This window comes from Anabas testudineus, chromosome 21, assembly GCF_900324465.2.
Source record: "Anabas testudineus chromosome 21, fAnaTes1.2, whole genome shotgun sequence".
NCBI classification, from domain to species: Eukaryota; Metazoa; Chordata; class Actinopteri; order Anabantiformes; family Anabantidae; genus Anabas; species Anabas testudineus.
The window spans coordinates 5,637,097-5,653,637 of NC_046629.1; the positions used below are offsets into that span (position 1 = coordinate 5,637,097).

Consider the following 16,541-nt stretch of genomic DNA (forward strand, 5'->3'; position numbering starts at 1 on the left):
TGTTATTTTATTTATCCAGTATAAAAGGTTTAATCCTGATTTTAATGCATGCACCCTGTCAATCAGGGAAGAGCAGCCACACAACAAGTGTTAAACCTGCAATGACGTGGAGGCAGGAGAGACAAGTTAAGAGAAGTATATCCCATCATATCATATTTTAAGTTGATACTGAGAACATCCAGCAGCAATAACCAGCTGGCTAGTTGCTAACGAGTCTTCAGTTTGGTGCTCAGCACATTTTAGAGCTTTTTCTCTGAAAACAGCTGCTCACTGTGGTCAAAAGTGAAACGCAGCGAGAGGGAAGCAATAGTAAAGTTGTGGCCGGACAATTAAAGAATGAGCTATGAAACTGTGTGCTCGGTGGAGCTGAGCTGCAGATTCAGTGGATTCTGTGTTTGGTTGGTTCATTGACGACTCACACTGTCGTTTCATACATCGACTATTTAGCTTAGAGTCTTTTTGGTTACAGGTTACATTAACACGAATCAGTGCAGCATCAACACCATCTGTCCTTTAGTTTAGTTTAGAAAAACTCCTGTTAAATAATATCAGTTAAAATTAAAATCATATAAAATGTATTTACATAAAAATGTTTTTGCTCTCTGTTGGTGAAATGATGAAAAACCATTAATCTACCTGTTACACACTTTTTACTCCATCTCATCCCAACACACCTTCACACACAGCTCTGATATTCGACCTCGACACACACACACACTAACACACACATTTACATGTGAACAAAGGTTGCCAGGCGTTTTTGTAATTTCCTGTTTGGAGTGCTGTTTAGGGTTACGCTCGGCATAGCAGGAAAAGTGTTGGGGAACGAGGAAACTTTAGCCCCAAACAGGACTGGAAATCTGATTAGTCGCCTTGCTTTCATCTTCGTAAATCTGCCATCTGGCACCAGCACGATCAATAAAGACTGGACTTAATGTGACACTCTTACTGGACAGATGAGGGAGAGCGGAGGAGGGGGTCCTCTCCCCTTCCAGCCAAACTCCAAACCATACAGCTGACAAAACCGAACTCCAGTGCACACTCTGGTTCTCTTTCTTTTTCTCAAATACACCCACTGAGATGAACACGCAGGCACGTTAAAACATAAAACCCACATATAGAAATGCACACAACAAATATCCTCACCATGAAGTATAAATAATGAAAAGCTGGAGTTCCTCCAGTGCTTCCTTCTGTTGCAGGTTATTGTACAGGTTGTCAGAATAAAGATTACGTTAAATACAGATTCTCGCGAATATGGCAAAGTGTGTTTTATTTTAAATGTGCACTTATTGATTTTATTGATTGATCTTTGGGCAAAAGAATAAGCTGTAAACACATAATGTGATGATGTGTTATCACACACAAAGAGTGAACCAAAACTTTAAAGTCGAGGGCCAGAAAACCAAAACAAAGCCCTAAAAGAAGCTAAAATATTCCCTTAAATAATAGTTCTCTGTGGTTTTATCTCTACAACTAACCTCATTCGTATAAAGATACAATATTTTGATGTACTAATAAGATGAATAATTTTGATTAGTGCAGCTTTAATTGTTTTACTGTGTTTAATTTTTATTACAGTCTCAGTTTAGTTGATTCAGGTTAACATGATGGGTTTAAGACTGGAGCTTGTGGAATTATTACATGGTGATCAGGACTTTGTTGTGTCTTTTGTTTCTAGATTTAACATTTGAAGGATAGAAAAAACATGCCGTAAATGCATTTGATCCAATTTAGCCATTCTACATGCAGCTAAGTCTAATTTAATTCAAGTTAGAAGAACATAATGCAGCACAAGGTTTTGCACGTTTAACTCTTTCAAGTGTGTTTCTAATTGTTTGTGGGTATTTGGGGTACGTATGTGTTTTAAAGCATTAGTGCAACATACTCTGACGCAGTTGAAGGACTGGGGTACGTTTGGGGACACACATCTCCTAACGTTCAGTGATCAGAGGATAAACTGAGTGACCGTCCACATGAAACAACTGTAATATATGGAGATTTAATGAGCGCAGCACCAATGAGACGTTCTTAAAGACAGGCAGGGAGCCCAAGCAAAGCAAGTCCTTTCCAATAAAGACTGGATTTCCAGACCCCAATCTCTCCAGGACTGTGAGACACACCAGTGACAGCTCCCAGCTCAGTTTGCAAAGCCCTGTGGTAAATTCTCGAGCCAGGAAGAAAATCCTATTTAATTTTACAAGTTCTTCTGGCCTCTAAAAATCCTCCACAATGTCTTGGTTCGCTGGTGGGAGAACGAGGAGAGGTGGCAGGGCAGAACGTCTGCCGCTCTGGTGGAAAACTTTACGTTAATAAACAGTGATAGGAAATGACAGATGCAGGAAACTTGAATCAAACACACACATCGTTGACTAATAAGTTGTTTTTATGTAGAGTTGCATCTTAAATTCCTTTCTGACATGCCATAGTTTTGTTTCTGCTGAGGGATTAAATCTGTGGCACGCTCAGCTTTTACAATCAAATATTCATTCTCACATCCCAACACATGAAGACTTGTAAACTTGTTTTATGCCATTTAACTTTCTGCTTAAAAATACGCTCAGCAGCTGCCAAGAGGCCATGTGGGCATTTATAACACACACATTAACACAACTCAGCTTTAAGACATGTCTCTACACTTCTTTCCATATAAAGTTAATTCTTGTTAGATTGAACTACACCTTTAGATTAGGTGTAGTTTGATGGTGCTGCTATTTATCACAATTCACATTTTTCCTATCTTGTTTTTTTTTTATTATTATTATTGGAAGAATGAATTCTTTATTCAAAGTTTTGGAGTTGCCTTGAATAACTCAACACTTTCCCGCTATATTAAAACTTGTGGACGCCAACGGGCATGAGGTGGAGCAGAGTACACAGGGTGAAGAAGTCAGAAAGCATGGGGAGTAAAACGTTATTGGATTTGCCACATTATCACTTGAGCGTTACTGTATGTGCATCCGCTCTTACTGTTTCAAACCAGACGCCAACGCTGAATATGCAGGTAAACATCACACATTTTTCCCATCTTCTTCATTTCACTTCCTGTTTCTGTCACGACACCTGAAAAGTTGATATTGAGCCCTAAAGAAAAAACCTATAAACCTCTACAGAAGCAGGTATGTGCCCCCCCCCCCCCTCAAACCTGACTCGACTCTCGTGTTTTCCCTTTTCTGTCATTACAGCTGAATGTTGAGAGTTATCCTATTTGCAGGCAGCCTCTGGCTCTGCTGCTCAGCCAGGGGGATGATGAATACATTTCAATCTCCTCTCTCTGGCTCCGGCTTCAGGGACCAGTGCAGCGGGCCAGGATATCTTATTGCATATCCAGAGAGATCCATCATACACAAGCTTTCCTCCAGCACATCCACACTTTAATCACTTTCACTTCACTTCACGGATGCAAATGATGGGAGTAACTAAGTGTTTTGCATTGATGAGAAAAAACAGCAGCAGTTATGAAAAATGTGAAAAATGACAAAAGGCTGAAATATTTTTGTTCTTTCCAAATCCACTTACGTACGTCTCTAACATTAGAAGATGACGAGAATCCAACTAGGTCAAAATGTTTATGCTCAGTCCGACTCGTGTGCAGCTCACAGGCACATGTACATATGTGCATATTATGTCCAGCTGTGCATTTATTAAAAGAGGTTCTGAGGGTTGATCCAGCTATTTTCAGACTGAAGTCGCCTAAAGCTGTGTTTCTGTGCAGCATCTGTACATTTTACTTTTTTTTTGTTTTTGTTTTTGTTCATGCCAATAAAAAAATACAATTAGTCAGCGTTTTCACCACAGCTTAATTCTTGTTGTGGGTGAAAAGCATCTGAAACAGAATTGAGACCATCATGGGACATTAAACGCCCCACTGAAACCCAAAAGAATGAAATCTTTTTGGTTTCACAGCGGTTTGGTAGAGAAACTCTGGGACACATTTCTGCATTTGGAAGTTAAATGAAAATGGCAAGGAACATAATGAAATGTGCAAAGACAATTACATGTAATGTTGGGCTTCAGACTGTTTTCTACAACAGTGTTGGGAGATGAAACTAATGTGTGATTGATTAACGCCCTGTCTGTGTGGGGAAGGTACCTGTATCTCTTGTTGTCCACAGGCACGATGTCCATGGCGATGTAATACTGCTGATGAGGGTCCAGACCTGCTATCTTCACTCGCATGGCAGGAAACATCCTCCTGAAGTGGAAAAAGCAACACTTACTGTTGTATAACAGAGTAATAGGTGTCTCTTTGTTTTCCTGCAGGTGTGGAAATAAAAGAGGACAAATCTTAAAATCACCTGAACAGACTAGGATCTCCACTACAAACAGAAAGATGAATGTTACGTGTGCAGCTAATTAACTCATAGGTGCAAAAAGGAATTTTTTCTGACAGTTATTTTTACAAAGAAACAACATAAACCTCACATAAATATTCAAATGTCTAAAAATGTAAGATAAAGTAATATTACTGACCTGAACTGCCTGTTTGGGTCTTTTAATTTCAGCTAACTAACATCAAAAATTTCTTTTTTACATGTGCCGAGCATTATTTCTGATTCTGATTCCCTGTGACATGTTGACTGCTGATTTTTATTATGATGCTGTACCGTTAATTATTGGAAACGCTTGTGCAGTGGAGCACTGAGGCGCCTCCCTCCAGTTCTGCAGGCTACTGTACAAAATACCCAGACTTCTGAGTTAAGAGTTGTTTGAAGGTTTGAGGAGAATCTACATTTGCTCCGTCACTCGTTAGACAGTGAAATCAGAGGAGATGATGTGTTCAAGTCCTTCGTTTGAACAGTTGATGTAAACACAGTGATGTTTGTGCAGCACTGAATGAGCTCATCAACCTGCAGCTACGTGTTTATGTTCATTAAATAGATAAATGTATTAACTATACGCTGGAAGTATTTGAAAACAAGGCTGATAATTGAAACTTTATAAGAGGTAATTGGTGAAAGACTTTAAGATTTAGATTTTAGTTGCAGTTAGTTGCACACAAACTGTTGCTGACTGGCTTCTCTGTAGGGGAAGAAGTAAACATCCACCTTTAGATTTGGGGAGAGGCAGTTTTTTGCTTAATCAGAGCTCAGAGCGGTTTTATTGTCTTTAATTAATTTAATTTCCCTAATTGGTTAATTTAATAAAACCCAACATTTAATCTGTGCATCACATCATATTTAATTTTTGTGGGGCCATTAATTTATAAAAACTAAATTTTTAAATACTAGAAATTATAAATGTTTCTTTGTGTTTTTATTATTTCACTGAACACTCCGTAGTGTCATCCCGCTGTGACCTCTGACCTTTGCACTGCTGAGCTTTATTCTGCTAATGTCTTAATTTTTTCATAAATATTTAAAATAGTTTAACTGGAATGTGATTTAAATGAGATTATAAATAGATTTCACCTCCTCTGTTTTGATGTTGAAGACTTAAACTCACTTTGGTGCAAACGTCGTGAAAACTGCGTAAAAAGGAGGAAACGACGCTGATATGAAATAAAACGCTGTGTACACAGAGAAGGACGTGCTTCAACTTAATTCCTCGTTTTGCACTTCAAACGCTGCATTTTACTTTTTCATTTAAAGGTCGTAAATCCAGCCCGGACTAATGAGAACAGAGGGCTGTTTTCGTGCTTCCCTTCTCTTCTGGATTTATGGGCTTATTATGAGCAGGCCGTGAAGTGCGCACGGCGACGGTCTCGTCCGTCTTCACTCTGCTTCAGCGCAAACTCATTGTTGCTCTGTTTATGAGCTGATTACCAATTTAAACCCAATTCATAAAAAACAGCCAAGTGTAGTCTGTAACGAGCAGAGGAGGGTTAGAGGTTATTTAATCTGAAGTCAGAGCAGAGAGAAAAGATGAAAACAGCCTCTGGTTTCAATTAAAACCGCGCTAAAAATAAAATGTAATTAATGAATATGGTTTTAAAGGGTCAAACAAATGACCAGAAGAACAGGTTTAGAAAGCTGGACATGTGTATAGGTTAAAATCTGCTGTTTTATATGATGTAAATAAAAAGACCCAAATTCAAACATGCAATTAAATTATTCTGTATCATCTTCAATCAATATGTCTCATAATTTCAAACTGTTTTGAGAAATATAAAGACTGATCTCATCGTGGACAGCGCTACTTCACGTCATTTAACAAACAAGAGCTTTAAAGACTCAGCACGATCATAAAAATCCTGTTATCAGTCGTCTGCCGACTGATGTGAAGAGAGGAGGAAATGTTGGTGGAAATGTGCGGCGCTCCGGGCGCGGTGAGGGGAGCAGGCTGCGGGGAAAGGTCTTTCCTGCAGGATCCGCAGGTCAACTCCTGCGCTTGCTCTGGGTTTTGTGGGACTGTTGGTGCGAGAACCCGGAACATGTTAGAGAGAGATTAATTAGAACCAGCTCTCCTTGTTCTCCAGCATCAGGAATAACCTGCCGCGTCGTGAAGGCCTGAACGCAGCAGAGCGGCCTGCATGTGCAACACATTAACACCCCCGAAACTGAGTGAGTGAGTGTGTGTGTGTGTGTGTGTGTGTGTGTGTGTGTGTGTGTGTGTGTGTGTGTGTGTGTGTGTGTGTGTGTGTGTCCCCTTATGTGAAATTATTTTCGAAAATTAATTCACAGTGGGACTGAAGAGGAACCTTCTTAGCTGTTTGTGCTCTCCAAATAATTAGAAAATACTCTGTCGTGCGTAAAAGTTTGCAAAATCTCCCTTTACGCACAGTTGGCACAGAGTCTGTCTGCGCCATAATTCCGCCGCAGAGCCGCACGTAAACCTTCTGAGCTACTTCCAGCAGGTGTGTGCGTGTGTGTGCGTGTGTGTGCGTGCGTGTCTGGCCTACCTGCCCGCCTTAGTGATGATCATCTCCGTGCCGATGTCATGGAAGCGCTTCCACAGATCTGCGCACTGCAGCTCCACCTGGATCTCCTCCATGGAGGCCGGGGGCGACTGATCGCAGGGACCGGGAGCCAGGTCGGCAGGTGAGCCAAAGGAGCACGATGTCCTCTCGGCCAGACCCTCTCCGTCGGAGCCGGGACTCGCTTCTGAGTCTGAGGGGGAAATGAGGAAGATGCTGAGAATGCAGCTCTGAAACAGTGGAATTAATGCGCGGCTTTACGCAGGAAACTTGGCGCGGCGAGAAAGTTCTCTCCACCGACTCCAAATCACCTGCCTTCTCCAGCCTGGAGAGAGACGGGCGAGTTTGTCTCTCTGGCACAGCTCGTCGTGGAGTTCTGGGCTGATGTCAAAAGCAGAATAAATGTTGCGTGAAGACTTTGAAGTGCGATGTAGAAAATATTAAATTTTGAATTGGGCCACACAATGACGAACTCCGATGGGAAACATCCAGCAAATTAAGTTTCCCTTCAAATGCTCCTTCTGGACCAGGTTTTACAGACTGACCATTCACAACGTTTGAGCAGATAAAAACGTTCCCTTCATCCTGAATCACATCCAGACCTACAGGAGAGGTTTCCATCCGTCTGAGCCTCTCTGACTCCCAGACACCAACCAGTGACCTCAGCCGCTTTACATTCGCCTTATTCACTTCAAGTGGAATAAGCAGCCTGGCTATTCAGGCCACAGCCTGGTGGACAAAATAACAGAAACACCTGACAATCCTGCACTATCCACATGTTGAATTTGCAGCATCATTATTTAGTCCACAGCACATTTCCACCATCTTCACTGCATTTTAACACTAAAGTATTTCTTTAATGTCAAACAGGAGCTCACAAATTATACTAGATTCTAAATCCAAGCTCATTTTCTGCCAGTATAAAAATGATTACTCTCCTTCACTCTGACCTTTAAATATTACTTTACACACATGTGATGTTATTTCAAATTAAAATCGAAATGTTTGGGTATTAAATGTCAAATTGTATCATAGTTTTTCCAGCTGGGGTGCTGGATTTTTAACGTTCAACACTCCTGATCTGCACTTTAACAGACAAACTCTCATAAGATCACCACATGCACATGCACCAAGTCTTATTTCACTTTTCTTTGAAACAGTTTACGGCTGAATATCCTACACACACCCCAACACCGACCAAAAAGAAAAAAAATATCTAATAATGTATTATTTATCGGGGGCCCTGACATGAGGAGGTTGACTTGGCAGACTAAGGGCACACAAATATGGTTATGCAAATGCAAAGCTGCTGAGAGACTGGACTGCGTCCCAGGTGAAACCGCCGCGGCGCAGGCTGAGCCAACCCCGCTGGAAACAAGAGCCCAGAGAGAAGAGATGGAGATAGGAGGAGCGGAGAGGAGGGATAGGGGGGCGGACTGACCACAGAGAGACAGAGAGAGACTTTCCATCATCTTCTTGGGAGATCCTTCCAGTGTCACTGCAGCCAGTGAGGACTGTCACACATGATCAGTCTCCTCATCGTCCCCCTTTAACTGTTCGCACACATGCAGATCCACAGTGAGACACTCAATCAGTCAGCTAGCTGCCCCCTCACTCCCCATAAAAAACACTTATTACACACACTGATGGTGTTAAAGGAAGAGGACAAGACAGATGGATCAATCCCCCCACCCCATTTAAAAAACTCTGCAGTGCTGTAATGTAATCTTCAGATGGGACCAATAAGATGAGATGATGCCAACAGAAGGCATTTAATTTAACAGGACTAAAAAGAGGGGGGGTGAGGAATTTGTGATTGTGTTTTGGTCTCAGCATCAAACTGTTCTGCAGAAAGTGAAAAACACACTGGTGACGGTGTCAGTAAAAAAATAATCATACGATGGAGGTTTGTCTGATCCAATCTACTGTGGAGGCATTTATTCTTTTTTAATCATTCATGTTCCGTAATCTATCATGTCTGTGTCATTCATCAGGTTTTCTAATTAAGATCTAAATGCTGTGGCTTTACCTCGTGTGCAAGAAGACTTGACACTGTATAAAAACATTGACATATTTTGGCATCACAACTAAAAATATTTGCAGTAAACACAACCTGAAAAGCCACATTTAGCTCCATATCTCCAAAAACTGGATGTTAGTGTGTGAAACGGAGGCGTTCAGAGGAAACAGACGCATTCCAGACAGCAAAAGCGGTCTGATTAAAAGAGACAATTTGGCAGGAATGCCTCCGAGATGCAGTGAAGGGGAACTGTCAGCCAAGCGGGAGCCTGTGAACTGTGCCTGGCTGCCCTGTCATCAGGCTGAAGGACCTGTCCTCCACCAGTCACCAGCCACACACACGGGTCTGAAATACACCACCACGCTCCCAGAACCGGCTTCGTGTTTGTGTTTATGTACAAACTCAGAGTCAGAAAGAAAAATCCAAACTGGAAACACAGTGATGACTTTATACGAAGGCTGAAGCTTTTGTTTCATTTCTTTTTTTTTTTTTTTTAGCTGAATGAATAAGAACTGACATTTATGGATGAACAAAAATTTGCCCATTCAGCCGAACGCTGCTCTGACATCTGCTGTGGTTAGCTTCTCACACACTCACACACACACACTTGGGGCCTGTATCTAGTGGTTAAAGGCTCCCAATCAGCTCATGCCAGGCCCCATTACAATAAAGCCAACATCCATAGTCGCCCCTAAGTGGTCTGAATTGAATCAAGTCAGCGGTGTACATGTCATTGTCCTCTGTGTCACAGTTCACATGGAGTCACACTCACACCAGCTGCAAACAGCTTAATGCCCCAAAACACTGAGAGGACCTGATTTTAATAATGTTATAAAAAGCTTTTTATTCACTAAGTAGATCATAACTAATACAAATATTTTGTTGTTTTAGTTGAACAATAAAGCTACATTCTGCATTTAAAGATTCATGATTACAAGAAGCAATGTAAAAACAAATAAAGAGATTTAAAGTTTAATTGAAGCTGAATTTAATTTTTCCAACTCTGAACCGCAGATAAATATTTGATCTAAAATCATCTTCATCATAATAAGTCTGATACAGGTGTGTGATAGTTTGTAGGTAGAGATTCATCACCTAATTTGAGATATTTATTTTGAAAGTTGCCTCTTAAACCTGGTCAAAGATAGAAAATTATATTTAAATCCTAAAACTCCCCCAAATGTAAATTTGAGAAATTTTTATCCAATGATTTTTATCATCTCCAGAATTTCCATTTGAAGCTGTGGAGCAGCAGTAAAATGTGAGAGGATCCTTAAAATACTAAACACATTCAACAGAAAAAGTTTTTCTAGAGTAAGAAGTTAAATATCACAGGTGGACTTGAAATCTGTTAGAATTATTATATAGCTATTAGTCGTTTAGCATTTATAGTGAAGTATTTTATCAAGAAAGTGGACATGATCATTTGCGAAATATGAAATCACTGATAACTCAGTTCACACCGTGGAGCGTCTGTTTGCTCACTGAATGGATGGAAACAAAAACTAAACACGTCTTCTCTCAGCCTGCGCGCTCCACAGAGGAAAAACCCTCTTAGAGAAACTCTGAAAGGAAGAAGCGGCCTTCGGTATGTTACCAAACAGCAGTGTTCGCGTTTAACCAGCAGACACCTGGTGAAATTGTCACTGTCTGAATGTGTTTGGTTCTGTGCGTAATTTACGCGTAAAAGCGAAAAGTGTCACCTTGTAAATCGCACAACTTGAGTGAGGCCTTTTCTAAATGGCATTAAATAATAAGTTATACTAGATGTAGCTTCTCGTGTTAATTGTAAACCTACCGAGTTGTAGCTGCAGAGGTTTTGTGAGCTCTAGCAAAACTACTTTTTCTGTGCTAACTGAGCCGCTCGGCTCTTACAGTCCGACTGTAAAATGCGAGCCTGTGCTTCTCTCAGTCCTGGCCTTGTCTTTAGGGCTAATAAACGTGTTATACGACCAGTCGGCTTCCAGCCTAGCCTGGCGTGGAGTAAAAATAAAATCACTCCGTTAAGGATTCCTCAAAACCACATAATCTGACCACAGAGACTCGCTGTTCTCGGTCACAGCCGCCCGACTGCGCCAAAGCGGAGGCATTAGGACCCGAGCAGGACACGATGAACCTGCCAGGAACCCGCCTGCTAATGAGTGGGACCAGAGGGGGGCGGGAACTGTGTCGTTCATACAGCCACAAATTCTGAAATCACCCGGAACAAAACCTGGGAGAGAGCGAACAAAAAAACATTTCTGCCTCACGGAATTAAAGACGATTGGATAATTATTCCCGCATTGACCGCGGTTTGATTTGAGTTCTGTTTCATTTTGACCTTTGAAACACACACACACACACACACACACACACACACACACACACACACACACACACACACACACACACACACACACACACACACACAAAACCAAAGTTTAGTGTCACCTCCCTTATTTAACCTCAGTTCGCACTGATCTATGCATCAACAGGTTAAATCCCCATGATGATTTCTAAAACAACTTCCCCTCATTCAAATCCTGCTCCCGGTCATTTACTTTTATTTTCCTCTTTCTTAAGTTCTGTTTTTCATCCACGAAGTTTCGCACCAGAGAGGAGTCGTGCGTAAAGGCGCTGCGCCCCAGGGGTCAGCCTGCAGCCTGCAGCAGGCAGCGGGACTCAGCGTTGGCCTGCAGTGTGTGAACAGGACGCAGAGCTCGGAAAGTTTCACGTCTGTCTGTTTATGTTCCTACAGAAATGTAATAAGCTGTAAAGTTCATTTAACACAGTACGAGTCGTTCAGGCCCATTTCATTAAATATCCAATCATCGAGATCCACAATCCTCACGAGGAAAAATCGTTTTCTCGACCTCTAACATTTTGCAAATAGACGAATAAAGTTAAAAAATATTTGTTATTTATTATATTTAACGTTGTGTGAATTGAATTTGCAGACAAATGTACTTTTATCTGTGACCTAAAAGGGGCGCGCAGCTCGGATTGTGAAGCGCAAAGCGAAGCGTCGAGGTTAAAAGTCACTTCGAGCTCTTTTTCAGCGCCACAGCAGGTTTATCTCAGTGTGATCAGAGATATTATAATGAACTAATTCACAGGAACAGTAATACTGGAGCGTACATGCTGCAAAATAAATAAATAAAATCAACTGCAAATGAGCTGTGAATTTAACATTATGGAAAAATAAATAATTAATCACATAGAACTTTAATTAGTGCGAGTAATAAATTAGTATCTGATCTTTTCTTTTGCTATATTTCAATAAAAGGGTTTTTCTTAATCCTCCTTTGTGCATTTTATTGATTTTATTATTAAACTATTTGCCTCTTTAAACCTTCAAAGTTTTTTCTAAGCGTCAATAAACTTAATAAACTTATGAAATATAAAATATTCTCCCGGTGGCGCAATACGGGCGCACATTCACCTGCAAATCTGCACAAGTACCTGGACTCATTACTCCGAATCTGGTTCAATAGAATTAAAAAGGTCTAGAATCGTTTGTCTGTCAGGATAAAACGCGTCACGTCAGGCCTCCTCCAAAGCCTGCAGCCAAATTTCTGTTGAAAGCAAACTGCGTCCAAACAGCAGCACGACTTTAGGCTCTGACTCATTCAACTATTTCTACTGTTTTTGATGTTATTTCTATCTGACAGTGTAATCCACCAGTCCCGAGTCAAAACCTGGACAAACCAAGAGACACACGTCTAATCTGAGCCTCGCGTCTGAAGCGCAGTGAGATCACTGATTGATTGGCTTCCTTAAGGAATGCTGTGTTATTTTTCTGACAGCAGAGACTTTCTCTTCAGGCCTGCACTCATCTTTTTTGGAAGCTACGCTACAGCAGCAACTACAAAACGTCTTCCTTTCTTTTCTGCGCTGCAGTGAAGCAGAATCACTAAAACAACAACTTCTCACTCGGTTTAAAGAATAAATCATCCACATTCACATGGAGACCGTGGAGCTTCTAACTACATGCGGTGTCGTGGGTTGGGTCATTGAAAGTGGAGCCATGTTTTGACTCGGGACTCGTGGGTTTGCGTTGCGCTTCAGTGATCTAACGGTGCACTCCGGACAACTGAGCGGTGTGGTGCATGTCTGCGCACTGACCCGGGTCCATATCCAGACAGTGCGTTGGGTCCTCTCCGTCGGTGGCGAGACTCTCCATGGACAACTCCAGCTCCTTCTCCTCCCAGCCTCGGAGCTTCCTCTTCTTGTTGGAGCCGATCAGGGCTTCCACGGAAAAAGCGTGGGCTCTAGAGCTCAGAGCTGCGGCAGATCGCCTCCTCTCACTCATTTCTCTCAAATCCACCCGAAGGGGACGCGGCGAAAAAGCCACTCCGTCCGTCCAAAGTTTGCAGTGAAGCAAACAATAAAAATGCACACGTCAGTGTTTACAGCGAGGCTCAAACTCACCAAGTGTCCAAAGTAAATCCAACTCTGACTAGAAACGCCGCGTCAAACTTTTAAAGGCAGAGTGCGTCATCCTGGCTGCGCAGGAGTTCGAGTCCGAGAGGATTGATCGTTTTGATGCGGTGTGCCGCTCTGTCCTTCCACTCCGCGTTTTTCTTTTTCTCTTTCTGACCCCCTCACTTCTCTCTGATTGATACTCACTTCTGGAGGAGCATTTTTTCCAAGCGCAGAGGGCGGCCCTCACGCGCCCTGTCAAACGCCAGCGTCCAATGAGGAGAGAGAAAAGAGAGCAGCACGAAGAGTTCTGTCCAATGGGAGCGGGGCGAGACGCGCGTCCTGGAAGAGGAACCGTCATCAGAACTGCAGCAGCCTAATCAACCACTTCATAATGTAGCCAATGGAAAACACATGAGCTTATTATATTTTTTGTCATTTAGCCGAAGATTTGCCTGCAGCACAATAACTTAGCTGTCATTTGAATTTATTGATGCAGTCACTGACCTCCCCAGCCTCTCACTTTGTTCAGATCCTGCAGATTCACTTCTCCTCAGGCAGGTTTGGGCCACAGCGAGGCCCTCACCTCACAGAAAAATGTCCCCGTGTCATTTTAAAATGCGTTTCTCATCAAGCCTGAGCTGCTGCCTCCATCACTACTGGGGCAGATTGGAGGAAAAGTCCCGTCACAGCTTCATCGTGTCGCCCGACAGCTGAAGCAGAGCTGCAGCAGGACAGGTGGGCTGGTCCCAGACTAGACGAGACCAGAAGATTAGGAAGGGAAGCAGCTCTGCCCGGCGCGTTGTCCGCTCGGTAACAGAAACATATTCATAACCAATATGATGAACTGGTGTGTTCAGAGAATAGATAATAATATAATAGATAATAATGATTGTTGATTTAAAAAATAAGTTTCCTTCCACGACTTCATGTCTAATTATTCTACAAGTCTATTAACTATTTAACTGTAACTATAACATAATCAGGTATTAATCGTTAATATTTTGTTGTTAAATTCCTGCTACTGGTGAAATAAAAGAGCAAATTACCATGAAATGACACGAGTCCAGTGTCATTCGATAAAATAATAAAAATTAAGAATATTTTCTGATTTCTTTTTTTTGTTTTTAACATTTTGTGTTAAAATAAGTGAAAAAAGTGAAAAATACTTTTTCCAGTGTGAGTAAATAGTAAATAGACTCTACACTCAACAAAACCGAATTAAATTATAAGAATTATAATGAGATATATTTTACTCTTTAAAAACATGAGCTCTTTGCTGAGACCTTGCTCTGAGCTGCATGAGATGTGTGTGCGGGCCTGATGCTCGGGAAGAAGCGCCTGAAGAAAACAGGATGATCACTTTCTACCGCGGAGGAAAAATCTTTTACACGTTTCCCGTCAGCGGGAGAAAGAAGCGGAGTTCGGCACCGAGCGGGCCTGAAGTCAACCTGCGCCCGCAGACAGGGGAGCTTTCCCAAAGGTCACCGCAGAGCGTTGTTCTTAACAGAAAGATATATTGAAGTGCGCAGCGGGTTCATGACTCTGCTGTGAAGGTGGAACAACTGTTAGAGCATCACAACAAATTAAGACAACTGGAAAATAAAATAGTCACAAAGAAATAAACCCCGTCGGGTTATTTTAGTGACATCTTACAGCTTAAATGAAATAATTCAACTCGCCTTAATTCATCATTTCCTCCTGACACACTTCAAATCTCCGCTGGGCGACGAACGACGAACTTCTACCGACTTTCTGTTGTTTAGTAGAAACTATTTTCGCGCTTTGTGTTTTTATTTGGGCGTAAAACTAATTATTGAGAAACAAACCAGATAAGCAAAGAATACAAAGTTTGAAAATGATCTGAAACATCAATTTAAACAACTTTACTCAGTCGATACTTTTATTATCGCTCGTGCGTAAAGTTTTGGCAAAGGAAGTAAATATTGTGCGTGTGCCTGCGTGTGTGTGTGTGCGGGGCGGGGCGGGGCGGCTGGGGTATCGTGTGGGAGGAAACTGGTTCAACACCCGTAGTAAAAACTAAAACCAACTGTTTGCTGTTTAGATCCTAATTATAGCCTGATGGCATCTCAGTCGCCCAAAACTGAACCAAATCTGAACTCTTTGATTCTCACTTTAATTAAATCTCCAGAGGTTCAACTACAAATATTTTCTCTGAAATTATTTCTGAATTTCTCACATAATTAGGACCCAAACCACCACAGTTGCCAGTTCTGTTGCCGTTTTTACCAAACTGGAGAGTCTGAGAACTTTTTACTCATAAACACAGTCACACACCCGAAATCCAACTGAGAACAGTTTGTTTTTAGATTTCGTGCAACCAGAACAGACGCGTGGAAGCGGGGCCGAGACGCTCAAACGTGCCGTTAATATTCAATTAAACAAAACCTCTGACCCCGCCTGACCCCGGAGAAGGAAGCCAGCAGCAGAGTCTCTGAAGCGGCAGCAGCTCTCGGGTCAGTGACTGTGACCCCCCCACGCTGGACTGGACGCTCTATACATGTTGCAGAGCAGGAGCTGCAGGTTAAACTTGCAGACACGTGTGCAACGAAGCTAAATTCACATGACGCAGATTTTTATATTTATAAAAGCAGCAGCAGCCTAATTTAAGATTATGTTATAGGTGTCAAATTGTGCATTTAATTATAAACTGTGTTACTGTGATGACCACAACCAAAAGGTCGGAGTTCAAGAACAAGATAAAAAAAAAAAGAAGAAGAAGCAAATATCCAAAAAGGAAGTGGAGGTTTGGACCAAGTGCGCAGCGACTCGTGTGCGTAATGACGATAAGAAATAGTTCATAGTAAGAGATAGTATATGAGAGATTTTTTAAAATCAAATCAATAAAAGGTCAAATAAAACTTTATACTTTAAAATGACAGAGTTTGTTAATTTCACACCAGACATCGCTGTGAACAAAGGAATGAAACAATAATAGTCAATAATAACACACTGAAACTTCTTATTCTGAAAACATCCACGCTGTGCGTGTCCTTTGTTTTGTGGAGTCAAATAAATCTTCAACGGGTGTTATACAGATGTAATTATAAAGTGGAAAATATCCTGCAGTTACAGCCTATCTGGGTAAACGTTATGTTCTATTCTCAAACTAACGATTTAAGTAAATAAATCGGCCTAATTATACGACACTTGCGTGTTTGTCTTCTGCTTCTACTGCTTCTAAACTCAACTAAACAGTTCGGCCACCCTGCTCAAGAGGTTTAAAAAGTCGCAATGGTCCTT

The 16,541-nt window shown here is 41.6% G+C and overlaps 1 protein-coding gene across 1 annotated transcript in view; it reads right to left on the reverse strand.

Annotated features, from left to right (window-relative positions):
• Window positions 1–13,440, reverse strand: part of tbx15 (T-box transcription factor 15) — a 28,929-nt gene extending 15,489 nt beyond the window's left edge. The window contains exons 1-3 of the mRNA XM_026376634.1: window positions 12,981–13,440; window positions 6,842–7,049; window positions 4,094–4,195 (exon numbers count right to left, since the gene is read on the reverse strand). Coding sequence (XP_026232419.1) covers window positions 4,094–4,195; window positions 6,842–7,049; window positions 12,981–13,167 — 497 coding nt within the window. The 5' untranslated portion in view covers window positions 13,168–13,440. The remainder of the gene's footprint in view (window positions 1–4,093; window positions 4,196–6,841; window positions 7,050–12,980) is intronic.
• Between the last annotated feature and the right edge of the window lie 3,101 nt (window positions 13,441–16,541).